We start from the raw sequence: 25,342 nt of genomic DNA, 5'->3' as shown, positions 1-25,342 counted from the left end.
ACGTTTTCCAGAGAAACGGCGTTCAAAACTCCTACCTCGGGGTGACGGACCATTCCAAGTAGTGGAGCGCATCAATGATAATGCCTACAAGCTTGACTTACCGAGTGAGTATGGTGTTAGTGCAAGCTTTAATGTTGCTGATTTGTCTCCATTTGATGTAGGTGATGATTTGAGGACAAATCCTTTTCAAGAGGGAGAGAATGATGGAAACCAAGGAGCTGGACATGCTGATCATACACATGGGAATGGAGCTGAAGTTGCGCAAGGCCCTTTGTCACTTCCTAGTGGCCCAATTACAAGACTTAGAGCCAAACATTTCAAAGAAGCACTAAATGGGCTAATCCAAGATAATTGGGCTGATTCTAAAAAGACCAAGATGGGCTCAAATAATAATCAAGGCTTAGTCCATGTCATCAAAGCAATTGAAGAGGATAATTAGCATGCAAAAACGTGACCAGCATGGTTTGACCATTAAAGGTTGTGAACTTGTTGAGTTTCAAGGATATTAAATAGGGGAATGAACTTGGTCTTGGCTGGTTATGAATTTAGTCATTTAGTTATTTTGGCTGCCTCTAGAAGTCCAAAGAGACCTAAAAATGTGGGGACTTGTTTATGTTGGCACTTGTGTTGCTTTTAAAGCTATAGTTAAGACATTTCCTATTCTTGGAGGGTTGTTCCAAGTATATAGATGGGCATTACGAATTTTGTGATATAGATTTTTGTTTTCAGAAAATTATTATTGTGAGGTCTTGTGTTCCTCTTAGTTCTTGAAAGAACTTCTTGAGCTTATCAAGTTAATCTTGTGGCGTTCAAACAACCAAACTTATCACCTTGATTCTTGAAGAGATTCAGATTCTTGGTGTGGCGTTTCAATCCTTCGTAGTCTTGGTTTCTCATCTAGTTAGGTGACGGGTCAAGCCTCAACAATTCTTGTCTACACGATCTTGGGGTTTCAAACCATCATTGCTATCGGGTTTCATCACATTTGTTGGTGGAGTTCATATCATCTTTCACTCTCACTGTCTCTGTCTCTGTCTCTGTCTCTCTCTCTCTATTTCGGATGAAGAACAGAAAAGAAAGAACATAAAGAGGAATGAGGAGAAAAATAAAAGAAGGAAAAAGCCTCGAGAAGGAAAAGAAAAGAAGAGAAAAGAAAAGGAAGAAGAAACTCAGTGAATTTCATTGAGAGGTGCAAGATTAACGAAGGAATTGAGGGTAGATTTTATAAGCTTTATAAACTGTGGTTAATTTTTACCTCAGTTAAAATTAACATGAGTTAAAAGCAAAATATCGGATTAACCCACGGTTAAATTTTACCTAAGTTAGATTAACCTGAGTTAATCTTTAAAAATATCTAGTTAACCCATGGTTAACTTTTATCTAGTTAGGTTAACTAGAGTTACTTTTTAGTAAAATCTAATTATTATTAATTATAGGTATTTTTGTATCAGGTCTTTCTCATTTAATATCTCACTAAGGTATAATTTTAACCCATTCTGAGCCCAGTTCGTTTCATAATTAATGTTAATTTTTGAATAACATTATTACACTAATAATATTATTATACCAAATAATATTAGGCCAAAATAATATTATGTACAATAAATATTTCACAACAATATTATATATCAATAATATTATTCCACAAAATATTCTCATATAATAATATTGGAGATATTATTATTCCAACTAATTCACCAGACATTTAAGTTTGCCTCTTATCAAATAAGAACAGGTGAAGCATAAATATGCAATTATCAGAATAATGTTGATCGAGCGAATAAAATAGATCAATCGATTATATAATCGACCAAGCGACTTAATAATGATGAGTACATAAAATCGATCGAACGATTAAGAGTGGTTATCGATCGACAGGTCGATCGAGCAACAGGTATTGTCGATCGAGCGATTGGTCTAGCAATAAGTCGATCGATCGGCAGAAGTGGTCGATCGAGCGATTAAAAGTGTGGATTGCTCACTACATGTCTTAAATTCTATTTAAGACGTTTTGTCTTAAAATCTGGGGTATTACACTAATACAAATTGAAAATTATAGGACTTCTAATTTATCAAGTGTGTGCAATAGTGTGCAACAAAATATCACAATGCAGAAAATAAAGAAATAGATATTTTGTTGACGAAGTGTAAAATCAATCAAGAGAAAAACCACTCCGGGGTAGCCAAACCCAGGATATCAACTATTCAAAAGACAAAGCTAGTACATAGATAGTAACACTCACATACCCGATGCTGCGATCGTATCTAGCACTCTGACGTGTAAACCAACATGAACGCTTCCCAACCAAGTCACCTACTTGAAGGGGTCTTCAATGGAATCTTTTACCTTAGGGCCAACTCCTAAGATAGACTTCAGTTTAGCAAAGCAACAACACTTGGCAACAGCTTGAAAGAGGACGCTTCAACAAAATAACTCCTACAATAAACTCTCTAAGCTTCTATGGAATTTACTACCGAATTCTTACAATCAACATGTCTAGGGGCTTCTATTTATAGGCTACAGAAGACCTAAATCGTGTCTGATTAGGTTTTCCTAGGCACTGTCCCGACAGTAGACATAAGGCGTCCGAACGTACAACTGTGCAACCGGCTTTCCAAATTCACACGGTATTCTATCCTGAATAGAGCTGCGTCCGGACGGTGTTGCCCTAGCTTCCGGACAGTTGCACCTTTAGCTGCATGCAATTTCCATATCAAGGCTTTGAGCGTCCAGACCATGAAGGCTGTTGTTTAGGCGATTGAATTGATGCACGTAATTTCTATATATGAAGCTTGAGCATCTGGACTATGAAGAATGACGTCCAGACGGTTAAACTTTGTATGCACGACTTGCCTTATGAAGGAGATCGTTCGGACGGTAACGCACATCGTCCGGACAGTTGCAGCTATCTTCCCATTTATGTGTTTTGGAAAGAAATCCCATAGCTGGTTGAACACTGAACGGCGTCCAGACGTGTTGCAGAGACTTCAGGACAGATGCAACTTGGAACAGTTCGTAGCTTCTTGACAAAGAGGAAGGTCTGGACGAAAAGTTCTCCAAGTCCAGACGGATGATGCTTGGACAGTTGAGCATCTAGACAGAATATCACGTCATCCGGACGGATGCAGGGTATCCAATTTCTATGACTTCGAAACTGTGCAAAATCTTCTAGAAGTGACTCTAAATAAGAAGACTATGAAAATAACTGAATCCCTCTTTTAAGAGCATCATTACATGGAAGTGATTTTGTCCAACAGAATGCAGCCAATTACAAACTAACAACTTGCACCATGAAGGACAAGATATAAAGCTGAATCAGCACAAAAGCGGTGAATTTATCCATGCCACAATAAGCTCAAAAGTATAACTGCTTTTTTCTTTTTGGTGTTGTATCCTAGAGAGGAAGCCAGAATTTTTAAGGTTAGGCTTAACTAGCAAGTTGGTCAATTTGACAATCATAGCACGTAAATAATCTCTCAAAAGAATTTTCAGAAGTAGAAAATCAGAGATCAAAAAGAAATGTACCTTAGGGGAGCCTTGGATAGTGCACATTTTCATCGCATGAGGAAAACAACTATCTATCAAACATATGCACCAGGGAAACTTTGCAGATATCAAGTATGAACTCTCAGTTATATAAAAGTCAATATAATTAATGCACCAAGAACTGAGAGATCAGGTAAAAATACATAGGATATCTGAAAAGCAAAATAAGGGAATAAAATTCTGCATCTTTATCCCCACTTTTTTTCTTTTTCTTTTTTGTTGAAAATAAAAGCAGAAAAAACAACAAAAACATGCTACGTAGGAAATGAAGAATCTAGTCCAAGCATGCAAGGTAAGAGCAAACCTGACCTCAGAGAGAAAGGTTTGACGATACCACGGTAGAAAAGCAGTCGCTCGACGTGCTTTTTCTATCATCCCTATTTAATACCTGTAGAAATATCTCAAGACAAACATGCATGCTATAGGGATAGAAAAGATGGTTCCACAACAACATGCAAAGCATTCATAAGATATGATGATATAAAGATACAATGCAAGTGTACCTGTCATTCTCTAGGATTTAGGATCTGAAATCCTAGGCATGTGTGACCTCACCTACTAGGTAGGTCCATTCCCCCTCAGGGAGTGGGTGTCCTCTTTCTTGTCCTGTACTCCCTTCTTTAGCTGCAGTTCTAGATATCTGACTAGATTTCTCATGAAGGAACTGACTAATGGTGTTCCTTCACAGGAGATTTCCCATTCTGCAATCTTATGTTTCTCCACATAAGGCTTCTTGGGGACCCAAGTTTTCTTTGCTGGAGTAGGCTTCTGCTGCTACTAATGCCTTGGAATGGGATTTCTGGGAGGAGGTCCACGATGCCTAGGTGGCTTCTTTTGGACCCCTGGGCCGGACATGACTGCTAACTCCACATTGGTGACATATGGGAGTTTTAGGAGCCTGCCAGTATGTCTTCCTCTGAGCTTGCTGATGTGGGCACTTAGGTCTGATGTATCCGAGCTCACCACAATGATGGCATGTGGGAGGCTTTCTTCTGATAGGAAACTTGGCTAGAGGCTAAGGGATAGCTGGAACTTCTCCTTCCATAATAGTTTTTCCCTTATCCACACATGAGGGTGGAGACTCGGGAATAACTGGCTTCACAAAAATAGTTTTCGAGGTAGAAGGAGTTTCACAAGTAGAAGGAGGAACATACCCAAGACCAGTCTTATCGGTTGAGCACTTCTGAATGGAGAGCATGTGAGTCAGCTTCTCATCAGAGACTCTCTCTAGTTGCAACTGTGTCTCCAAAAGCCTCTCTTCTAGATCATTGATCTTTATCAGCATAGTGGTCTTCTCAATCCTTAGGTTGTTTAGCTCTAGCACTTGTTGTTTGTACTTCTCCCTCAGCTTTAAGAACTCTACGTATTGTAGCTGATAGGTTGTCTGCATATCTTCTTCATCACTGTTCTCAAAGTAGTAGGACTGAGAATCCTCATTTTCTTCATGTGGGGCCACAAAGGCAAGGGACTTTTCTTCCCCAAGAGTTTCTTCCTCTTTCTCAAACTCATCGCTGAGAGTAGCATTAAAGGCCTTCCCCTTTAGTTTCTTCATATTTGCACATTCAGTCTTCATGTGCCCGATGCCTGAGCATTCAAAGTATTGGGGACCCCTTGGATCCTTCTTCTTAGCTTCTTCTGGCTCAACTGTGTGGCGAGCCTTCTTTAGTCTGTCAGAGAACTTCTTCTTGAACTTATTATTCTTCATGAAATGCTTGAAGTTCTTAGCTAACATTGCCACTACATCTTCATCAATATCAGAGTCTTCGTCAGATAAGACTCTGGTTTTCTTCTTAGATGCCTTGGATGCCTTGAGGGCATGGTCTTTGCCTTTTTGATCGGAGGTAAGGAATATTCATATGTTTGAAAAGATCCTACCAACTCTTTCATGTCAAAGTTAAAGGTATGACTATTGTATAAGAGGTATGTGAGTACGAGTGCTTTGTAACTAGCTTTGTCTTTTGAATAGTGGATTTCCTGGGTTTAGCTGCACCGGAGTGCTTTTTTTCTTGATAAGAGTTTTCACTTCGTCAACAAAATATTTATCTCTTTTAAATTCTGCATTTAAATATTTTGTTGCACAATTGATCACACACACACGTTAAATTAAGAGTCTTTATTTTTCATTGGGCAACAAGCAGACACGTGATTAGTGGGAGCTAACTAGTGTGTTGATTAAGGCTTTGCAAGTAGAAGAATCGAGATAATTGGCTACGTGGCAGTCAATTATTGGTGTAAAAGACATGGTTGTAAAACAGGAAGGTGAAAGGAATTGGGCTGAAACTGAAGCATATAATTTTAAAACCCTAATGTGAAACGACATTGTTCCAAATCTGAAAAATAATTTGTATCTTTGTTTTGTTCACTTTCAGTCGACAACAATAAAGTTTTTTTTTTTTTTTTTTTCTCTGGCAAGTACGACTAGAAATGTATTGGAGCAAGCAGAGGACTTGCAAGTTGCAAAGTCATATTATTCTTTCATTTTTTTTTTTTTTTGTTGTTTTGTATGGGTTTGGAGTTTTAGAAAGTGTGATTAAAAACCAATGATCTTAAAACATGCAATTTCAAAACGAATTTAAAGTTCCGTTTGTTTTAATGTAAAATATTTTATGAAAAATGTTTTTCGTATTTTTTGGTGTTTGGTCTAATAAAAAATAACAGTCATATTTTCGGTTTGACTAAAAAATCTTCTTTAGTTTTGACAAATGGTTTCTTTTTGCTACGTTTTCAAACTACATTTTTTGATAAAAAAAAAAAAAAAAAAAGAAAAAGAAAAAAGAAAACCCTACTCCCAAACAATAGACTTTTTATGATTGGGTTTAAAGTCGAACTTTAATCTGCAAAATCACGCTACCAAATGCACTCTTAACACCTGAAAGGACAACCAATTCACATTTTTGTAAACGCATGTTCCATGCAGTAGGAATTCTTATATGATCCATGGAACTTCATTTACTGATTTATTTTAATAAACTTATTTGTTGAATCGAAAAAGACATAAGTGGATCATGGCTTATTACAAAAGATCAGCTCATACATCCCCACGTACTAAGTGGAAGTAGTTTATTACACATCCGTAGGCCCTTTTCAGTTTCAACCAATCCTGCAAATCATAAAAATATATATATAATAGTGTTAGAATAATTAGATCAACAAGTTTTTTACTCGCTCAACTTTGAAAGAAGTTGTAATTTTACATGATATCAAAGCAAAAATCATGAGTTACAACTTTTTTTTTTTACTGTATCTCTAATTTCAATTTAATATTTCACTTGTTGGGCCACCACACATAACAGAATTGTTAAAATAATAATTAAACGATTAAAAAACTATTTACTATTAATTTCTTGAGTGAGTTTGACTGTTTGAGCCAATACACATAAAGGGAGTGTAAAAATATTAATTAAATAATTTCTTATCAACTTTAAAGGCTAAGGCTTTGAAATAAGTGGTACTTTAAGGAGAGCAATCAATACCCAACAAAAAAAAATAAAAAATAAAAAATAAAAAGAAATAAAACATGAAAGAGCTGGATTACTGACTTGGAGCAGTCGACGGTAGGCGAAACAGTGAATGGCAAAGTGATCCCACAGTTCCCAGGTAGAGCCTGGGCTGCCTGGGCATTTAGGTTAATGTTCTTGGCCACCGTCTTAATGCAGTCACAAGCAGCCCTCTTATCAGCAGTGGTCGTTGCGGCAGATGCAAGAGCTGAGGCTCCAGAACAGCAACCTGCCGGTGGCTTCCCAGTGCCTTTCACCAGGTAGCTCACACAGGGTCTCAGGTACTTAACTACGTCACTACATTGAATCACAGCCTCCGAAGCTGGGGCTACTAAGAGAAGTAAGTAGCATATAACACCGACTACGGTTAATTTCATCTTCTTCATTGTTAGAGAAAAGGAGAGAAACTACCTTCAGCTGCTTGCTCTTCACTTCCATCCATCTGTTTCTACCTTTATAGGAAATTCAGAGGAAGCCCACAATTGCAAGAGAAAACCTTCACTTGTTTATTGGGGTCATTGATGAGTGCAAGAAAGAGAGGCAATGATCGAGCTATCATTTTTGTTTCAGACAAGTCTGTGTTAGGTGGAATTAAAAATTCCAGACAAAAATGAAGTCTCAAACAAGTAAATACAGCTGTGGCATGTTATTAATTTGCGCACTCAATACAACATCAAAATTCAAAACCATGAGAAACAAGTCATCCAAGTTGATTGGATCACTTTGATTCTTTCAATTTCAGGCAATAAACCGCCTGATCTGTTCTGTAGGTGTCATGATTGGATATCTCAACCATGGCATGTTATTACTGAATATATTAATTGGTAGAGGGTAAAGCAATCTGTATAACTGGGCTATTGTTTACTGAATCACGTTGTTTCTTTTGGATTAGATAAGAATTAATTAAAATAAGAGAGAACTAACAAGAGTACAGGGGGAATATTTCAGAAAACTCAATACACATTAGAGAGAGAGAGAGAGAGAGAGAGAGAGAGAGAGAGAGAGAGAGAGAGAGAGAGAGAGAGAGAGAGATACAACCACCTTACACCCTTGAAGAAATTACACCAAACAACTACTCAAATATTTCATGACATATGAAGTCATTCATCTATTCGGTGGTTGATGTTGTGCAAAATATTACAATTACGATAAATAGGACAAAACAATCTCACAATAACACTAAGATTTAAGCGTCGATCTAAAATAATTATTAAAGATAGAGTACGGGTAGAAAGGCGAGCGATTTTTAACTTGTAGGCAGTTAAAAAAATTACTAAATGTTTAGGGCGGGATAGTTATATATATATACACGAACTCAACACGAAATTAAAGAGTTAAGGTTGATGAGTTTGACTTGTTTAATTAAATGAATCAGATTATGATTAATATATAAATTTCTACCTATGCTTCGATACAATCCGAACCCGATATGCGACATAATGACAGGCAATAATTTTTTACATTACCCGCGAACTCGACATGAATCCAATACAAAATTAAAAAATTATAATTAATGAATTTGACCCATTTAATTAAATGAATCGGACTAAGATTGACATTTATACTTTTATACCCATGTTTTAATACGACCAATCAGACATGCGAATTACCCCTAGATTACACGTCGATTCCTATATGGTTTCGTTTCTTTCAAAAACACCCAGGATGCCACTTATCACAAGAAACCTCGTTAACCCAGCTAACATATACAACAACAGTAGAAAGAAATGTTTGCACTTACTTAAAAATCAACAAAATCCTGCAAAAAAGGGAAGAAAAAGAAAAAAGAAAAAAGATGTAATCAGGAACTTGTCTGTAATCGAGGAGAAGGCTCGAAATTCCGACATAGAACTGAAACAAAAAAATTCCTTCACTTCACCCATTAAGAGTCCAAACAGGAGGAAAAAAAAAAAAAAAAGGAAAAAGCGCAATGAATAACCACAGCAGCAAAAAGAAAAAGAAAAAAGATTCATTCAAGGAGAAGACTTGGTAGAACTCCTAACAGAATTCCAAATCTGACAAAGAGCCCCAAGAACATGAGGCATGATAGTCCCAATTCCTTTGAAGGTGACACCAGAAGCAACCCCAATGGCAAAAGTCTCTCCGTACCCAGGCTTGGAATCCACCTTCATGTCAAGAACTGCAAGCCTGCTGTTTGTGGCATCAATCTTTCTTGAGGTCTCAGCCATGAACTTGTCCTTTCTGCCTCTCCCAGAGGAAATGACCCTGAAGAGGGCATTCTGGAGGTCCTCTATGACCTTGACGGAGGCTTCTTGGGAGTCAAGCCCTTGGGATTCATAGTGGGATACGAGCTCTCGTGGGGTTGGCAGCTTTCTCCTCTGGTTGCCACTGGTTTTATCTTTTGGGAGTGCATCTGGTGGTTGTTCCATTAGCGATCAAATTGAGCAACGAACGATTGGTGCGAATCCTAGTGTGGGTTTTTTGGGGTTTGGAGGAGAGTTCCTAGGGGAATGGGTAAAACCCTAGAATTGGGGTTTTGGAGATAAGGTGCTGCTGCGAGTCTGGGGAAGCAGGTTTCAGGAATGGGCACTACTGGACTGTATACCGAAAAATTGGGCTTGGGTTTTTGAGGTGGATTCACGGGCAAACCAACTATTAATTGGACCCGTTTTGTCCGTCTTGCATTATTTCCCTTGGTGTTAAAAGAGAAAAGTCGTTAGGTTAATGGCCTGATCACTGATGTTATCTCGCTCCATGCTTCTTCTTTTTTTCTTTTTTTTGTCCCCTTAAAACTACAATAGCTTTTAAAATTATTATTAAATTTTGGTTCAAAAGAAATTTCAAAACCCGCGTCAATTTTATAGGCGACATTTAATATGTTCTAATCATAACTGAAGGTACATTGATGTCTGGCATTAAGGAAATTGAAGTCCCTATAAATTAACCCCCAACCTAGCATTGATTTTTCTTTTTGTATTTGACTTAGGTGGTGTAAAAATTAAAAATAAAAAAATACAGCATATTTGTTGTAGTTTTTCCAAAGACAGTGAAATTGAACCTAGACCATTTATATTGTAGTTTTTGTTTATAGCACCTAAGCTAAATCTTTTTTGCAGACAACTATTGGATCAGTGGTCTAATGTGACCCATTAGGAAATTATTCTAATTATAAGATTTTTTATGCGTGTTCATGTGGCAGATGTAAATAAAACGCTAGTTTATGGAGAATAATTGGCTCTTCCTATTGGTATTTACGCTAATATAAAAAATAATAATGAGATGCATCAAATCATTTGTATTAAAGAATGCCCCAATACTTGTATGTCATGGCTCTTGATTGTAAACATCCATTTTAATATTCTTACCTTTCTAATGAACCAATGCAGATGATCACCTCGAACTCCAATCTACGAGTATTTGCAAGAAAGGGTTGAATGAGCATAGAAGCTTTTCGGGTGTGACGATGGAAGTGGCATCCAATGCTTAAGTCAAAAATCTTCTAGAGATGAGAAATGATAGATGTTGAATGTGTGAATTAGGGTGAGAAGTGAGTAACCTATACCGGACAAAAATTCATATTTTCTTACCTTCATGGGTTCCCTTCTCTTTGCATAAGTCCTGCTAAGTGTCATCTCGTGATTGAATACTACTTTTTGATCAAGAGTATTGTTTGGCTACTCACTTTGACAAGGCACATCTTATGTCAGGAGTCTCCTTTCAACGTAGCTTAGTACTGACAAAGTAGTGGTGTCAAATTAAATGCTACCTACTACTGTTGTAAGGTGATAAGATGTGTGACACATATTTTGATTACGATTTGTTTCCTAACATCATGTCGAGAATCTTGCAAATAGTTGAGGTGACATGGTAGGCGGTTATTTCCTGTGGTGTTCTTTCTTAAAATCGACGGGCATTTGGATTACTAGGCTTCGTCCCGGTTCTACCTGGGCCGAGGGGCTTAGCAAGGTTGGTGTTGGGTATATAAGTATTTATGCTAGGCTAAGAAAACAATGCTATATATGTAATAATAATAATAAATAAATAAAAAAGAAAAAGAGGCGCATCAAATCACTGTATGCCATGGCATTGGAAGCATCCATTTTAATATTGTTACCTTTCTAATGAAATAATTCATTTTTTTATTTGTTCTTGTTGTCTATGGTTATTTGCTAAGAAGTGTCCCAAGGAGCGGGCACGAAATGCATTGGGCCAGAATTGTATTCTCCTATTCCGAGTTCTCTATCAATAATATGACTATATGAGCATACGTACAAAAAGGAAATATTCAAAGGTCAACGGATAAATCTATTTGAAAGCAGAGAAGACACAAAGAAAGGAAGCTGAAACAGATAGGCCTCTTCTCTTCTTGTTGTGAAAAAAGTTCGAAGTAGCCGGCAAGAGAAAAACGAGGAGGCAGCAGAGCCTTAGTAACTGAGAAGGCAGCAACTCGATAAGTTATCGAGGAAAAAAGTTATTTCAACATAGCCTTGATTATAGTTTAGATCACATTTTGACTAAAACCACATTTTGACTCCGATTGTTTTGACATTTTACCCCCTTTTTTTTTTTTTTTTTTTTTTTTTTTTTTTTTTTTTGTGTTTGGTACAACTAAAAATTGTGGTCAAACTGAAAATGTTTCAGTTGATTAGAAAAACCTTTAATTTCAATAAAATAGTTTCCCCTTTTCAAAACCGTAAACTATTTTTCGACTTTGAGTTTCTCCTCAAATCGACGTAATTCACTGGACCACCACTGAAAGCCGTTGGAGTTGGAGACCACTGCTTGAATCTGCCACCGGTTGTTGAAGGTTGTCGGAATCCGCCACGATGTTCACCAGAAGTCTTTGACCGTTTTCCATAATCGCTTATTTTCAGTACGAACCAAACGCCGTAAAATATTTTTCGACGGAACACAACAAACAAAGCTTCGGTCCATTCAAAAAAAGAATGAAGTTTGACCGTTACTTCCTTTTGGTCAAGCAGCCATAAATGAGAAAAATGAAGTCTGAAAAAAAGGGGCAAACCGGTCCCATGAATGTGGATAACTCAATAAATACACCAATATAATTTTATTTTATTTTATTTTTTTTAAAAAAAAAAAAAAAAAAAAACTAACTATTTAATACTAAAATGAGCAGCATGTCTTACTCAGACTAAGAAAAAAACTCACGCGCCCTTGATTAACGAATGAGTACCTATCTGTATAGTTGCATAGTATCTATGTATTCAAGGGAAATGGGTGCTGTATGCCGGTGAGACCATATTAAGGGGGTGAGCCTGCAATAGTTAAGAGGTATAAACAATTGTCACAGAAAGATTGGAGCCATTACAAGCGTAATTGTCGCAAGCATCTTTATGAGGACATGAAGGGAAGGTCCAGCTGTGTCTTTGAATGGGTCTCCCACACTGCGGGACATGTAAAACAAGGCCAAAATAGTTTATCAGAATTTTGACATTATAACCGAAGGAACCATAAAGTGATCCATCTTACTTATATTTAACGAGGAAAAAGGACTCAAATTGCAGAGGCTAAATATTTAGTATAAATGTTGAGGAACCTAATTTCTTAAGCAACATAGCAATATCCATCAATTTCTTTATCATATAATACTGTTCATAGCCCGAGATCCAAACACGCCTAAGAGTTACTAAAATGGGAGTTATATAGAGTTTTCCTTCAACAGTTAAACCACGAAAGGACAATCTCCAATTACTACTACCATTACCATCGGTACTAATCCTATATAGTGGCAACAAAAGCAATGGCAAGATATAGAACGAAAAAGGGAGCATCAACAAGACTTACGTATCTCCGGTGATTGCTGCTTTATGACAATCACTCCCTTTGCCTCCGAGAGCCCCCGTCTCTATGTACTTCTTTGCGTTATCCCAGGCACCACCTGCTGTGTTCAGGAATAGAGCCATAAGAATTCCAGAAACTGTTGCAAACATCAACATGGAAGCCACAACTTTAGCCCCTAGTAGAGGCTGCCCTGTATAGTAACCCAAAATCCGAAACACAATACCTGCAGGGGATATGAACAAACTTCATGAGTCCATTATATAGGATATATACTTTAACAGATATAACAGATCATGCAAAAGACATGTTATAAATAGGCATACACCATTAAAAAAAAAATTCTAAATAGTAATATAAATCAACAAATTACTGTTCAACATATGGACTACTCTAGCGGATATACAGCATGTTTAAATTTTAAATGATACTGCAGCCACAACCGCTATTGCTACTACTAATTCCATCACATAGTCCTACTATCAAATCAACCTACCAAAATAGATGGGTTGATTCCAAATGCTATGCATTAAAACATTTTAATTAAAGAAAAAAAAATAACAGTCTTTCTAAAATATCCTTAGGAGGACCAATAAGAAACATTCTTGTTATCACTATTCTCTAGGGAAGGGAAGGAAAAAAGTAGTTCAAATTTAAGGTAAGAGAAAAAAATAAATTGATAAATGCTTTTATTTCTAGAAACTCCCATATATTCTAGTACAGTAAAAAAAAAATACAAGCATCCCACCTATTTTTGAAGTATATAATGTGTTATATTTTTATACCACTACAACCATACAAGTGGCAGTAGTAGTAATAATAACAAAAAATGCCAATTATTATGAATATTAAATCAGAAAACCATCATGTCAAAGAATGTGTAAGAGCATTGGCGGCAAGTTCCCTTAGATTTTCTTTAAAGATGGGAACCAAACTACTTTTTGCTTTCATGTTCAATAAACTCTAACAATTTTTTTTTGATAAGTATGTTCAATAAACTCAACAATAGTTTCCCTTATCATTTCCCTATACAATTTAATTTTTTTTTTTAAATTAAATGTCAGGGGAAAGAGAAACCATTTAAATATTGTCTCAAATAAATGCTAGAGGAAAGATAAAAGTTTTTTTTATATTAAAATAATGTTAAGGGAACAATTTTTGCTTCCCTAGATTTAGGGTACAACTTTTGGTTCCCGTGGTGTTGCCTTAGTTTGGGGAACAACATGAAAATCGGTTTCAATGAGTTTTTAAAGAATTTTTCCTACATTTAGAGACAAGAATGAGTTTTAAGGAAGTTGCTACTAGTGCTCTAAGTATATGCCATTACATCCACAGCTAGTGTTCAATTTGTTAGCCATTGCTACTAGTGCTCTAATTATATGCCATTGCTACTACTGCTCTAAGTGTATGCCCTAATGATAATCTTCAATATAAATTGCAAAAGCATGTCTTTTCCTTGAAAGCAATATATCATCCACCGTATCCAAAATCATGAAAACTGGATCATATTGCATCACATATTCAGAACTATGCAACACATTACTTCCACATTACAATGGAAATGCACTGCACATTCATTATTTCTTTCTCTAAAATCTTTTGTTTCAGAAACAATGGTAAAAAGTTATGCACATGAAAATACAGAAAAAAGGCAACAACGAGACGAGCAGTCAACCCACCAACAACTATAGGTGAAACAATAGCCAAAGCACCAGGTTTTATCATCTCCCTCAAAGATGCAGATGCTACAATGGCAACACAACGACCATAATCTGGTTTCTCCTTGTAGTCCTGCAGCAAGAAAGTTGAAACAATAACATCACTTAAAACACATAGTTAAAGTAGAACACACAAATTACTAAAGAAATTTATGCTCACCATTATGCCAGGCCTTTCAATAAACTGTCTCCTTACTTCCTTAACAACCTCTTGAGCAGTTCGGCCAACTGCAGAACAGGCCCAGGCGCTAAATAGAAAAATAAGCATGGAGCCCAACAATCCACCAACAAAAACTTCTGGAATGGCAATGTCAACCTGAAAGCCAATTTGGAATTGCAAAACTAAGACAGGATGCAACAGTACTTGAAACAGAAGCCAATAGCTAAAAGTGGAAGTACATTTTCCCTACCTGTTTAAAAGGTTCCTGAGAAAATGCAGCTACCTCATCCATATAAGCACTAAACAGCAGGAAAGATGCAAGTGCTGCAGAACCAATGGCAAATCCTTTGGTGGTAGCTTTTGTGGTGTTCCCTACTGCATCGAGAAGATCAGTGATCTCTCGGACACTTTCTGGCTGTGAGAAAATGATATATGCTTAGCTTGTATATTGAGAGGGGTAAAAACACAATTTTCTTCATCATTCGAGTCAAAGTCTTACAGAACTCATCACTTAAGGGTTACCTGCTGACTCATTTCTACTATTCCACCAGCATTATCCGCTATTGGACCAAACATATCCATGGTAAGAACGTAGGCAGCAGTGCTGAGCATTCCCATTGTAGCTACAGCTGTGCCAAACAACCCACCAGTTGGATTTCCAGCTTCGTCCACTAGCCCAGATGTACGACCCAGCCAGAAAGCTGAAACAATAGATACACTAATGACAAGAACAGGAAGCGCAGTTGATTCCAGGCCCAAACTGACTCCAGCAATTATATTAGTCCCATGGCCTGTGGAGCTTGAAAGTGCTAATGTGCGTACAGGCTCATGCTTGTAGTCAGTATAGTACTTGGTGATCCAAACAAAAAGGTATGCCGTAATGATGCCAACCAAACCACACAAGGCAAAGTTGAACCAGGCAGAAGGAGCTCGTTCAGTATAAAGCAACCAACGGGTGGACTGTAGAGTATTTCAAACCAGCAGAATAATCATATGTATCAGAATGCCAGCAAATCAATTGCAAAAAATAATGTAGTTTTTAATGCTAGAACAATACAGATCTAAAGCTAAAATGTTTCTAAATGATGAAGAATAACGGAGGAAATGTTAATTATCAATTGCAAACATTTTAAAAAAAAAATAGTTCAAAAATAATTTCCAAATAGATGAAATATTACCAAACCAAAGGTCAGAACAGCTAGCACTATTGTAATAGAATATCCTTTCTGTAGAATTGACATTGGATCTTCAACAGGAGACTTCGAGCCAGAGTCCCGTGTACCCCTGATTGAAAGTATTCCAACTGAAGAAATTACCAGGTCAAAAGAGTGAACAACAAGAGGAAACAAGATGAAGCCGGATGGATCTGCATACACACATGGATTATAGGTGAGCCAATTTAACACATACATACATACAGAAACACCCATGACTACACACACACACACACTACTTGCCTTCAATTTTACAACGCTGGGCCATTGTTCCCCCAAGTATCATAGCGCTAATTATTTCAGCTGCAATACTTTCAAAAAGATCAGCACCTCGAGCAGCACAATCACCCACATTGTCTCCAACCTTAATTGAAAAATAAATAAGTACAAGTATATATACAACCAACAAGAATGCAGAAAATCCCAAAGAAAAGAAGGTTACAGAAATTTATAATCTGTAGAAATTTTCAATATCAAACTTCACTCAACAACAGCAAAAAGGGAATAAACTTCACTCAAGAAATTAATATTTTCTATTTTAATTATTTATGTATGAAAACCCAAAACCTAAACCGCACAACTCAATGCCTCCAAGCCTACACCTTAGCCTCAAAGGCCATAAAATACCTTAACGTTCACTTATGCCATTAAAATACCACCAGGTATGCGAAGAAAAAGTTCAATGAACCCCTGAAACATTTTAGTGAGTCTAGAATGAAAATGAAAAATTTTACATAGTTACAGTAGCAAGCAGAAAAAGTGAAACCTTAACCTTAGATTCAAAATCAATTGTCCTACGCACATCTAGTATACCCAACTAATTTACTTCCAGCTCAAGTTCTACTATAAATAGTCATCATATAAGGAAAATAACTCCAAAAAATAACAGGAACTTTGTAACACCCTAGACCCACCCTAGGGCAATTTTGGTAATGTTATTTGCTGTTTATATATATATATATAAGTAAAATAGATATCATTAAAAGCGCAAAGGAACAACTCATGTACGCAAGGAGTATACAAGAGAAACACTTAGCTAGAAAGTGGGGGAACAAGTCAAGAAAATCCTGAAAACTAAGCACATTAAAATCTAAGTAGTTGTCCAATGAAAAAAAGCTTTGAAAAAGAATGTTCTCACGGTATTAGGAATAAAAAAACTAGAAGGGGTGGAAAAAAAACAGGAAGTTGGAGTTCAGTTATTGCCTCATGAATCATCACTTTCAGTACCCAAGGCAATGATAACGCATAACTAGTAGTTATGGAGAGGCGGTGTTGCGTGGAGGCAAAATCGTTTGTGTTTACGGTAGTAGAAGGAGCCTCGGTGGTGAGACTGGAAGAAAGGAGGAGGAATTTCTCAGGGCTGGTACTGCTTGGTGCTCAAAGTGTTGGTAGACTAGTGTCAACAATGGAGAGTTTGCTGTGGTACCCGGGGGATAAGGACTTTGTTAGGTCCTGCAGAGAGGGGTCTAAGGTGCTTATTGTTAGATGAGGTGGTAATGCAGATGGTAGATTCCTCGAAGTGGCAGCTTATGCTGTGGGCGGCCGGAGAGGGATTATCTACTTTCCTGAAGAGTATGAGGGGCGGGGCTGGAGGAAAGTCGCTATTGAGTTGGGGAAGGTCAGAGATTTTCTTAAAATCCCGAATGGGCATGGCTTGCTTCGTTCATCTTCAAATCCAGAGAAGCTGCGGAGAGCAGGTGATGTTGACATTGAAGGTTCTGCCCCCTCTGTCCCTGTTGTTTCTCCCAGCAAAATCGGAGAGTCTTCCTTCGTGGAGGTTCTGTGCAGGGGCGCCAATTGCATGGAGGTGGAGAAGAAGCTATCTCTCCTAGTGGTTCTGGTAGAGGTGAAGCACCGTGTTCTCTCAGTGAAGGAGAAGAAGCTGTACCATTCAGAGAAGCCTTCAGTAATGGTCCCTTGTGACCGTTGTGATGCAGAGAACGTGGAGGAAGGGATGGGTGTCAGTCGGCTGCCTGAAAATTCTGCTGCTCGAGGCAAGAATGATATCTTCCTTGGTGATCACTCTACAGATTTTCAGCTGACAGGTGTGGTTCACACGTTCCCCTCTCTTTTGTTGTGGAAAAGCCAGCTGGAGAAGTTGAAGGCTGACGTGGACCAAGTTCTTAGCAGGGTTTGCGAGGGGCTTTCTTCGTTTGGGCCTGGCTTAAAGTCCAAACGAGTTGGGCGGAAGAACAAGACCAAGAAAAAGAAGAGGAGACTGCGTTGGGTCCTGATAGTCCCAAAACCCATTGTCTTTGACCCGGTAGCTGATTCGTCTGTGTCCTGAGGTGGGTCCGTCGCCGATGTCAGGTTACGGTGGGTTAGAGAAATTTCCGGCAGTCTCTGAGTGTTCCAATGGGTCTTTTTGTATGTCGCTTTCTTCTGGTCTCTCTGGTCCGGAGCTTCGGTCTCCCAAACCCGTGCGAGGTCCTCGGATTGATTACGGCGCAGCGGTTTTGGAGGATGGAGTGGGTTCGTCTGAGTTGCTGGGCTTCTCTCCGGTGAGTCCAGAGATTTCCGATGGGTCGGCTTTTTCCACTGTTATCCCTGATTTGGCTAGCTTGGCCCCCCAACCGGAACCTAATTCTAGGATTTTGCTGTCCGTTCTTGGTCTGGAGAACAATCTTGTTTCGGGTGTTTCTTCGGTGCATGTAGAAGATGCGTTGGGTGTCAGGGCTGGTTCGATCCCTCCGGTTTCTTTGGTTGTTTCAGAGTTTTCTCCCTCTGTTTCTCCGTTGGTTTCTGGCCCTTCCCATAAGTCTTGTTCTGGTTTGAGGTTTAGGAATGGGTTGGATATTGTTTCGATCCCGGAGGACGGAGTTTTTTCTGGGGGCTTTCCTTGTAAGCAGGAGGGTTCAAAGGAGATGTCCTCTTTTGGTGCTCATTCTGTTCTCAGGTCTGCGATTGTGGAGGGTGGTGTAGGTGATGAGGTGGAGGGTTTGGGCCCGTTATCAATTCCGCCTCTGGCAGTGGAGTTGGACAAGGATTCAAGCTTGAATGTGTCTCCTAGATGGGTGATGGAGAGGGTGAAGGGTTACTATAAACTAGTAAGAGTGTCTTGTGACCAATTTGAAGATAAATTGTTGGCTTTGTTTGAACTAATTGAAGCCAGGCGGGCCGATTCTTTGGCTATGGTTCCCACTGCATTAAAAGTGAAAGGTCAGAGGAAGATTAAGCGGTTGGATTGTTCCATTAACTACGACAAGAAGGGGGAGCAATCTTATAGAAGGAGAGGTAAGGGTAGGGGCTTGCTTGGTGTTAATGAAGCTTAAAATTCTATCGTGGAATGTTAGGGGGATGAATGAGCTAGACAAGAGATTGCGTATTAAAAGGCTCATTAGAGATTGGAAGGTTGATTTGGTGTGTTTGATGGAGACTAAAAAGGAAGTCATTTCTAGAGAGGTGGTTCGAAGTTTATGGGGTTGCCGTCATGTGGATTGGTGTTTTATGGGGGCTAGTGGGGCGTCAGATGGGATTCTAATTATGTGGGATAGGAGGGTTGTGGAGAAGGTGGATGATTGCGTGGGACGATATACGTTAGCTGTTTCGTTGCGTAACATTGATGATAATTTTTTGTGGGCGTTTGGGGGTGTGTATGGGCCTAATGATGATGGGGAGAGGAGGGTGTTGTGGAATGAGATGGCTGGATTGATGAGTTGGTGGGATAGGCCGTGGTGTTTTGGGGAAGATTTCAATGTGGTGCGGTTTCCAAGTGAGCGTTCCGGTGCTGGTGGTTTTTCTGCTGCTATGGAAGAGTTCTCAGAGTTCATTAATGGGCAGAGTTTGGTGGATATTCCTCTCCAGGGAGGGCAGTTCACTTGGTCCAATAATCAGGTATGGTCTAAAATTGATAGATTCCTTTTATCTCCGGAATGGGAAGAACATTACCCTGATGTGTCACAAAGTCGTTTGCCTAGACTTTTATTAGATCATTTTCCTTTGATGTTGGATTGTGGAGCGCAAAGAGAAGGGAAATGATACTTCAAATTTGAAAACATGTGGCTCAAATCCAATGGCTTTGTAGATCTTGTGCAACGTTGGTGGGAGTCTTATGTTTTTCAAGGTCTGCCAAGTTTTGTGCTGGCTAACAAGTTGAAAGCTTTAAAGGTGGATTTGAAGAAATGGAATGCGGAGGTTTTCGGGGATGTGGGGAAGAAGAAGAAGGAATTATTGGAAGGTATTAATGAGCTGGAGTGTTTTGAAGAAGCTCAGGGGCTAGTGGAGGAGGAGCGGGTTCAGAAGTCAGACATGATCAGGGAGCTGGAAAAAACTCTCCTGTGTGAGGAGGTTAATTGGAGGCAAAATTCTCGGGCTCTGTGGCTTAAGGAAGGGGATAATAATACTAAATTCTTCGGATCCGGTGGAAATTAAGGATTATATTGTGAATTATTATGACTCTCTGTACACCGAGCAGAGTTCGTGACGACCTAGGGTGGATGGGATTTCTTTCTCCTCCATTGATGCGGATGAGTGTCTCTGGTTAGAACGAGGTTTTGAGGAACATGAGGTGTGGGAGGTGGTGCGAGAGATGAACGGGGATAAGGCTCCGGGTCCAGATGGTTTTTCTATGGCGTTCTTTCAGCAATGTTGGGGGGTTCTCAAAAAAGATATTATGGCGGTATTTTCAGAATTTCATAATAGTTGCCAGTTTGAGAGGAGCTTGAATGCAACTTTTGTTTCCCTAATTCCTAAGAAGGCAGATGCGTTGGAGGTTAAGAATTTTAGGCCTATTAGTTTGGTGGGAGGGGTCTATAAAATTATTTCTAAGGTCTTTGCTAATAGTCTCAAATCAGTGTTGGAGAAAATTATTTCGAGCTCTCAGAATGCTTTTATTGGTGGAAGGCAAATCTTGGATTCAGTTCTTATAGCCAATGAATGTTTGAATAGCCAATTGCGGTCAGGGGAGGCCGGGTTATTGTGCAAATTGGATTTGGAGAAAGCTTATGATCACATGAATTGGGATTTCCTTCTTTACATGCTTCAGAGGTGTGGGTTTGGGGAGAGGTGGAGGAAATGGATTAAATTTTGCATATCATCAGTAAAATTTTCCATTTTGGTTAATGGTACCCCTTCTGGTTTCTTTCAGAGCTCGCGGGGGATTAGGCAAGGTGATCCTCTTTCTCCTTTGCTGTTTGTGGTGGTTATGGAAGCGCTCAGCAGGATGTTGGTTGCGTCTATGCACCAAGGCTTGCTGTCAGGTTTCTCAGTGGGTCTTAGGGGTAATGAAGCTTTAGTGATGAATCACTTACTGTTTGCGGATGATACATTAATTTTTTGTGGAGCACAGGCCGAGCATGTTCGAAATTTGAGGTGTACCTTCTTATGTTTCGAAGCGGTGTCAGGGTTAAGGATCAATTTAGGCAAGTCCGAATTGGTCCCTATTGGCGAGGTGGAAGATGTGGAGTCTTTGGCACATATTCTGGATTGTAGAATTGGGTCTCTGCCGATGACTTATTTGGGTATGCCGTTGGGGGCGTCTTTCAAGTCTATTTCTATTTGGAATGGGGTTATTGAGAAAGTAGAACGAAGGCTGGCTAGTTGGAAGAAACTTTATTTATCCAAGGGTGGTAGGGTGACTTTGATTCACACTACTCTTTCTAGCATTCCTTCTTATTATTTATCTTTATTCCCTATTCCTATGAGTGTAGCTAAGAAACTGGAGCGGCTTCAAAGGGAATTTCTGTGGAGTGTTATGGGTGATGAGACTAAATTTCATCTAGTCAATTGGCATCGTATTTGTACTCCAATCAAGGCTGGTGGACTGGGAGTTTGTAATGTTATCAATCTTAATCATGCCTTATTGGGGAAGTGGATCTAGAGGTTTTCTCAAGAGCGCGATGCTTTATGGAGATCGGTGATTGAGGTAAAGTATGGGAGTGAGAGGGGAGGTTAGTGTTCTTTGCCCGTGACGGAGCCTTTTGGAGTCAGTGTTTGGAAGTTTATTCGAAAGGGGTGGGATAATGTTGCCAAGTTTTTGCGTTTTGAGGTGGGTGATGGGTCCCATATTCGCTTCTGGCATGATTTATGGTGTGGGGATAGGCCTCTCAAGCTCGGTTATCCAGCTTTATTTTCTATTGCGCATTCTCCTGATGCATGGGTGGTGGATAATTTGTCAGTGGTAGGAGGCGTGGCTCATTGGAATGTTCTCTTTACGCGCAATGTTCAAGATTGGGAGGTGGAGATGGTGATGTCCTTCTTCGAACAGTTATACTCTACTAGGGTTCGGCATAGGGAGGTTGATAGGGCGGTGTGGACTCTTTCCAAGAGGAGGAATTTTGAAGTTAAGTCTTTTTATAAAGCTTTAGTTTGTCACGAGACGACTTCCTTTCCTTGGAAGGGTATATGGCATGTTAAAGCTCCGAAGTGGGTTGCGTTCTTTGTCTGGACAGCGGCTTTAGGGAAAATTTTAACTCATGACAATTTACGTAAGCGTGGTATTGTGGTGGTAGAGTGGTGTGTTATGTGCAAAAAGCATGGAGAATCCGTTGATCATCTTCTTCTTCATTGTGACGTGGCTCGAATTGTTTGGATTTTTTTTTATAGATTGTTTGGGGTGGAGTGGGTTATGCCTAGTAGTGTTGTGGATTTATTGAGTGCTTGGGGCACTTTGTTGGGTAGTGGTCCTGTTCACAGTATGTGGAAGCAGGTTCCTCTATGTGTCTTGTGGGGCTTGTGGCGTGAGAGAAATTCTAGGCTTTTTGAGGATGTGGAGGTACAGGTTGGGGCCTTTGTAGAAAGGTGCTTAATATGTTATATCTTTGGGTGTCGGCGCATTGCTTGGGTAGTATGCCGTACGCTGATTTTTTACTTTCTTGTTCGTTTCAGTCCTCTTTTTAGGGGCTCCTTTGTATACTTCCTGTGTACTAGGGTTGCGCCCCTCAGCGCTTTTTAATGAATTCTTACTTATAAAAAAAAAAAAAACGGTATTTTTGTGCCACATGGGCACTAAGAGCAAAAGGTGTGAAGTGAGTTTTGGGTGTAATGAGGCTTTGGATTTTTCGTGGGTGTATTGTGTCTCTGCTTCTTTGGGGATCCTAAATTTATTTATTTTATCACAACAAATTGGTATCAGAGCTATGGTTAACTTCCATTGCTAATATGAGTGTCTTGGTTTGACTCTGGTGAAAAGAGTGTGGTGACTCTTGGTGTACACGTGATACTCTTAGATTTGTAAAGGACTCACACACAAAGGGGAGTTGGGTCAATGTAGAAGAGACTCACAAGTAGGGGAGATTTGTTGAGAGTGAACTTATGAGGCTTATATCCCACATTGGTAAAGTATATATATAAAAAAATAAAAAAATAAATAAAAAAAAAAAAAGAAGAAGAAAAGAAAAAGAAAAGAGTAGCCAATATACTTAAGTGGACCCAAGCCTATTAGATTAGGCTTTTGGGCTAGAAGTAGTGTCCTAATATGTATATTAACTTACTCTTGTTGGACTCCCTAGATGTTTCTCTTCTTAACAAAGGTGGACGTAGTTTTGTGGTGAACGTGATTTTAAGAAGGTGGTAAGACCGGAAGTCGTGAGCCTCGCAAATGCACTCATTGTGGCCATAGTAATCATTATGTGGATTATTGTTGGGATTGACATAACAAACCATCTGGGTTTGTGTTACATACCTAGGGTATGTGATAAGGGTATTATAGGAAATATATTTATGCCCTCTTTAATAGAATAATTAGGCTAGATTTTAATTAAGGTAAGAGTCGTAGATTATTATTATTATTAGGTAAATAAGGAGTATTGCTCGTAAAACAATATCTCCAATAGGAAATTAAGGGATTTGTCTCTCTTTAGAATTAATATTTATTATTTAGGATTTGTAATATTTATTTAATTATCGTCCCGTAATTCCAGCTTTGTAACCCTATTAATAGGGGTATTGAAGAATGAATAATCAAGAAGAAAAATATTATTCAACTCTTGTGGTTGTTTAGGAGTTTCTAGGGTTTCTCGAATAACCCTAACTTTAGGAGGCCCAGGGTACCTCGAATACCCTACTATCCCACGCACTTCCCCATCCAAATCACCATCATCCATCCCCATTATGGAGGTCCATAACAACTGGTATCAAAGCCAAGTTTCGACATGAAGGAGCAACAGCTAGATCGCATGTTGAGAACGTTGGAATCAACGGAAGAACGGCTCATAAAACATATGGATGAGGTGCTGGCATCTGTCCTCACTCAATTCCAACAATTCCGTGCAGCCTGCCCAAAAGAAACCGCACCATCCCCCTCACCCTTAGCAAACCCACCCGAACAACAACTCACCAAAACCACAGCCCCACCAAAAACCAACCCCTCAGCACACCCACAGCCCCACCACAAATCGACCCGGCAGTACAATCACTGCCCAAAACCACATCCCCACCACCATGCAAGGACCCAAAACCCATCTCCTCTCAAAAGGACCAACCCCCATCATCGACACAAACACCACCCCAAAAGCTTCCAAGTCCAGCCACCCCCACCATTGCAAGCCCTCAAACCCGCCACAAACCACAAATGTTAGCCTCACCTTCGCCCAATACCCACAGCCCCCTCAATCCACATAAAGCCTCACCACCACTGATCAAACCATCACCACCCAAAATCCCAACCAAAAATCAAACAAAACCCACCAATCATGAAGCAAACCCACATAGCCGTTTCTTCGGGCTCTGCCGCAACACTCCATCTCTGGATGTTGCTTTGCTTTCGGGTGCAAGAGGGAAGAAAAGACGGGCTTGTGACTGGTTCCGAAGAAGGAAAAGGGCACGGTACAAGCCAAGCTGTGTAGTCGACAGAAGAAACGCAACAAAAATCAAGGGAGAGCTTGTCGAGTTCCTTGCTTTGGGCGTGAAGGTGTCGGGCCGTGGAAAGGAAGACCAGGGCTCAGGCAAGGGAGGGCCGAAGAGGCTGAGAAAGGGGCTTCGGCGCAACACCCGGCGCTCCTTGAAGCCGGCGAATCGGCGTTGGGTGGCAAGGAGGAGGCTTGGGGAGCCGACCCAAACTAGGTCGTGGCCCAGAGCGTCGTCCCCTGGCCGGCTACTAGAAACAAGAGCCGGAAGGATGGGTGGAGCTCCAACGGCTCCAACGACGCAAGGTTCTCCTCCGGACGATTTTCTCGGTCACTGGCGGCCACCCAAGCGTTCCCCAGACGATGGTTACGCAAGGAACGGCGATCTGGGCGTGACCCGCAGCGACCCAACAATTTCCCTCCAAACCCGGGACGAGTTTCCACACGATTCGGGGAATCAGATGAAGATGGGGTCATCCGAGATTTTCGGATTTTGTGCTGGAGGAGATACGACATCAGGATTGGCTGCGGATGGGAATTCGAGAGGAGTTTTTGTTGAAGGAGGAAGGAAGGGCACCAGGGCAGCGTGAAATCAGGAACTCAAGGCAAGTAGGGACTCGGGTGGCTTGAAAAAATGGAATATTATGCCACAATTTTTTTTTC

General features: G+C 39.7%; 3 protein-coding genes across 3 annotated transcripts in view; all 3 read right to left on the bottom strand.

Annotated features, from left to right (window-relative positions):
- Positions 1-6,538: 6,538 nt before the first annotated feature.
- On the bottom strand, positions 6,539-7,488 carry LOC133864094 (non-specific lipid-transfer protein 8). The gene is made up of 2 exons (XM_062300305.1): positions 7,087-7,488; positions 6,539-6,647 (listed from the first exon to the last, which is right to left on the bottom strand). Exons 1-2 carry the CDS (start codon positions 7,428-7,430, stop codon positions 6,638-6,640), a joined length of 354 nt encoding a protein of 117 aa, XP_062156289.1. The 5' UTR covers positions 7,431-7,488; the 3' UTR covers positions 6,539-6,637.
- A 1,402-nt stretch (positions 7,489-8,890) lies between these two features.
- Positions 8,891-9,614, bottom strand: LOC133864093 (uncharacterized). Its single transcript, XM_062300304.1, has one exon. The coding sequence runs from the start codon at positions 9,432-9,434 to the stop codon at positions 9,018-9,020; it is 417 nt and encodes a 138-aa protein (XP_062156288.1). The 5' UTR covers positions 9,435-9,614; the 3' UTR covers positions 8,891-9,017.
- Positions 9,615-12,158: 2,544 nt separating this feature from the next.
- LOC133862459 (pyrophosphate-energized membrane proton pump 3) overlaps positions 12,159-25,342 on the bottom strand; it is a 39,483-nt gene continuing 26,299 nt past the window's right edge. The window contains exons 8-15 of the mRNA XM_062298291.1: positions 16,140-16,260; positions 15,861-16,048; positions 15,205-15,642; positions 14,933-15,097; positions 14,683-14,838; positions 14,484-14,595; positions 12,811-13,030; positions 12,159-12,410 (exon numbers count right to left, since the gene is read on the bottom strand). Coding sequence (XP_062154275.1) covers positions 12,311-12,410; positions 12,811-13,030; positions 14,484-14,595; positions 14,683-14,838; positions 14,933-15,097; positions 15,205-15,642; positions 15,861-16,048; positions 16,140-16,260 — 1,500 coding nt within the window. The 3' untranslated portion in view covers positions 12,159-12,310. The remainder of the gene's footprint in view (positions 12,411-12,810; positions 13,031-14,483; positions 14,596-14,682; positions 14,839-14,932; positions 15,098-15,204; positions 15,643-15,860; positions 16,049-16,139; positions 16,261-25,342) is intronic.

Source organism: Alnus glutinosa, chromosome 3 (genome assembly GCF_958979055.1).
Source record: "Alnus glutinosa chromosome 3, dhAlnGlut1.1, whole genome shotgun sequence".
NCBI classification, from domain to species: Eukaryota; Viridiplantae; Streptophyta; class Magnoliopsida; order Fagales; family Betulaceae; genus Alnus; species Alnus glutinosa.
This window is presented reverse-complemented; position numbering and strand designations above follow the sequence as displayed.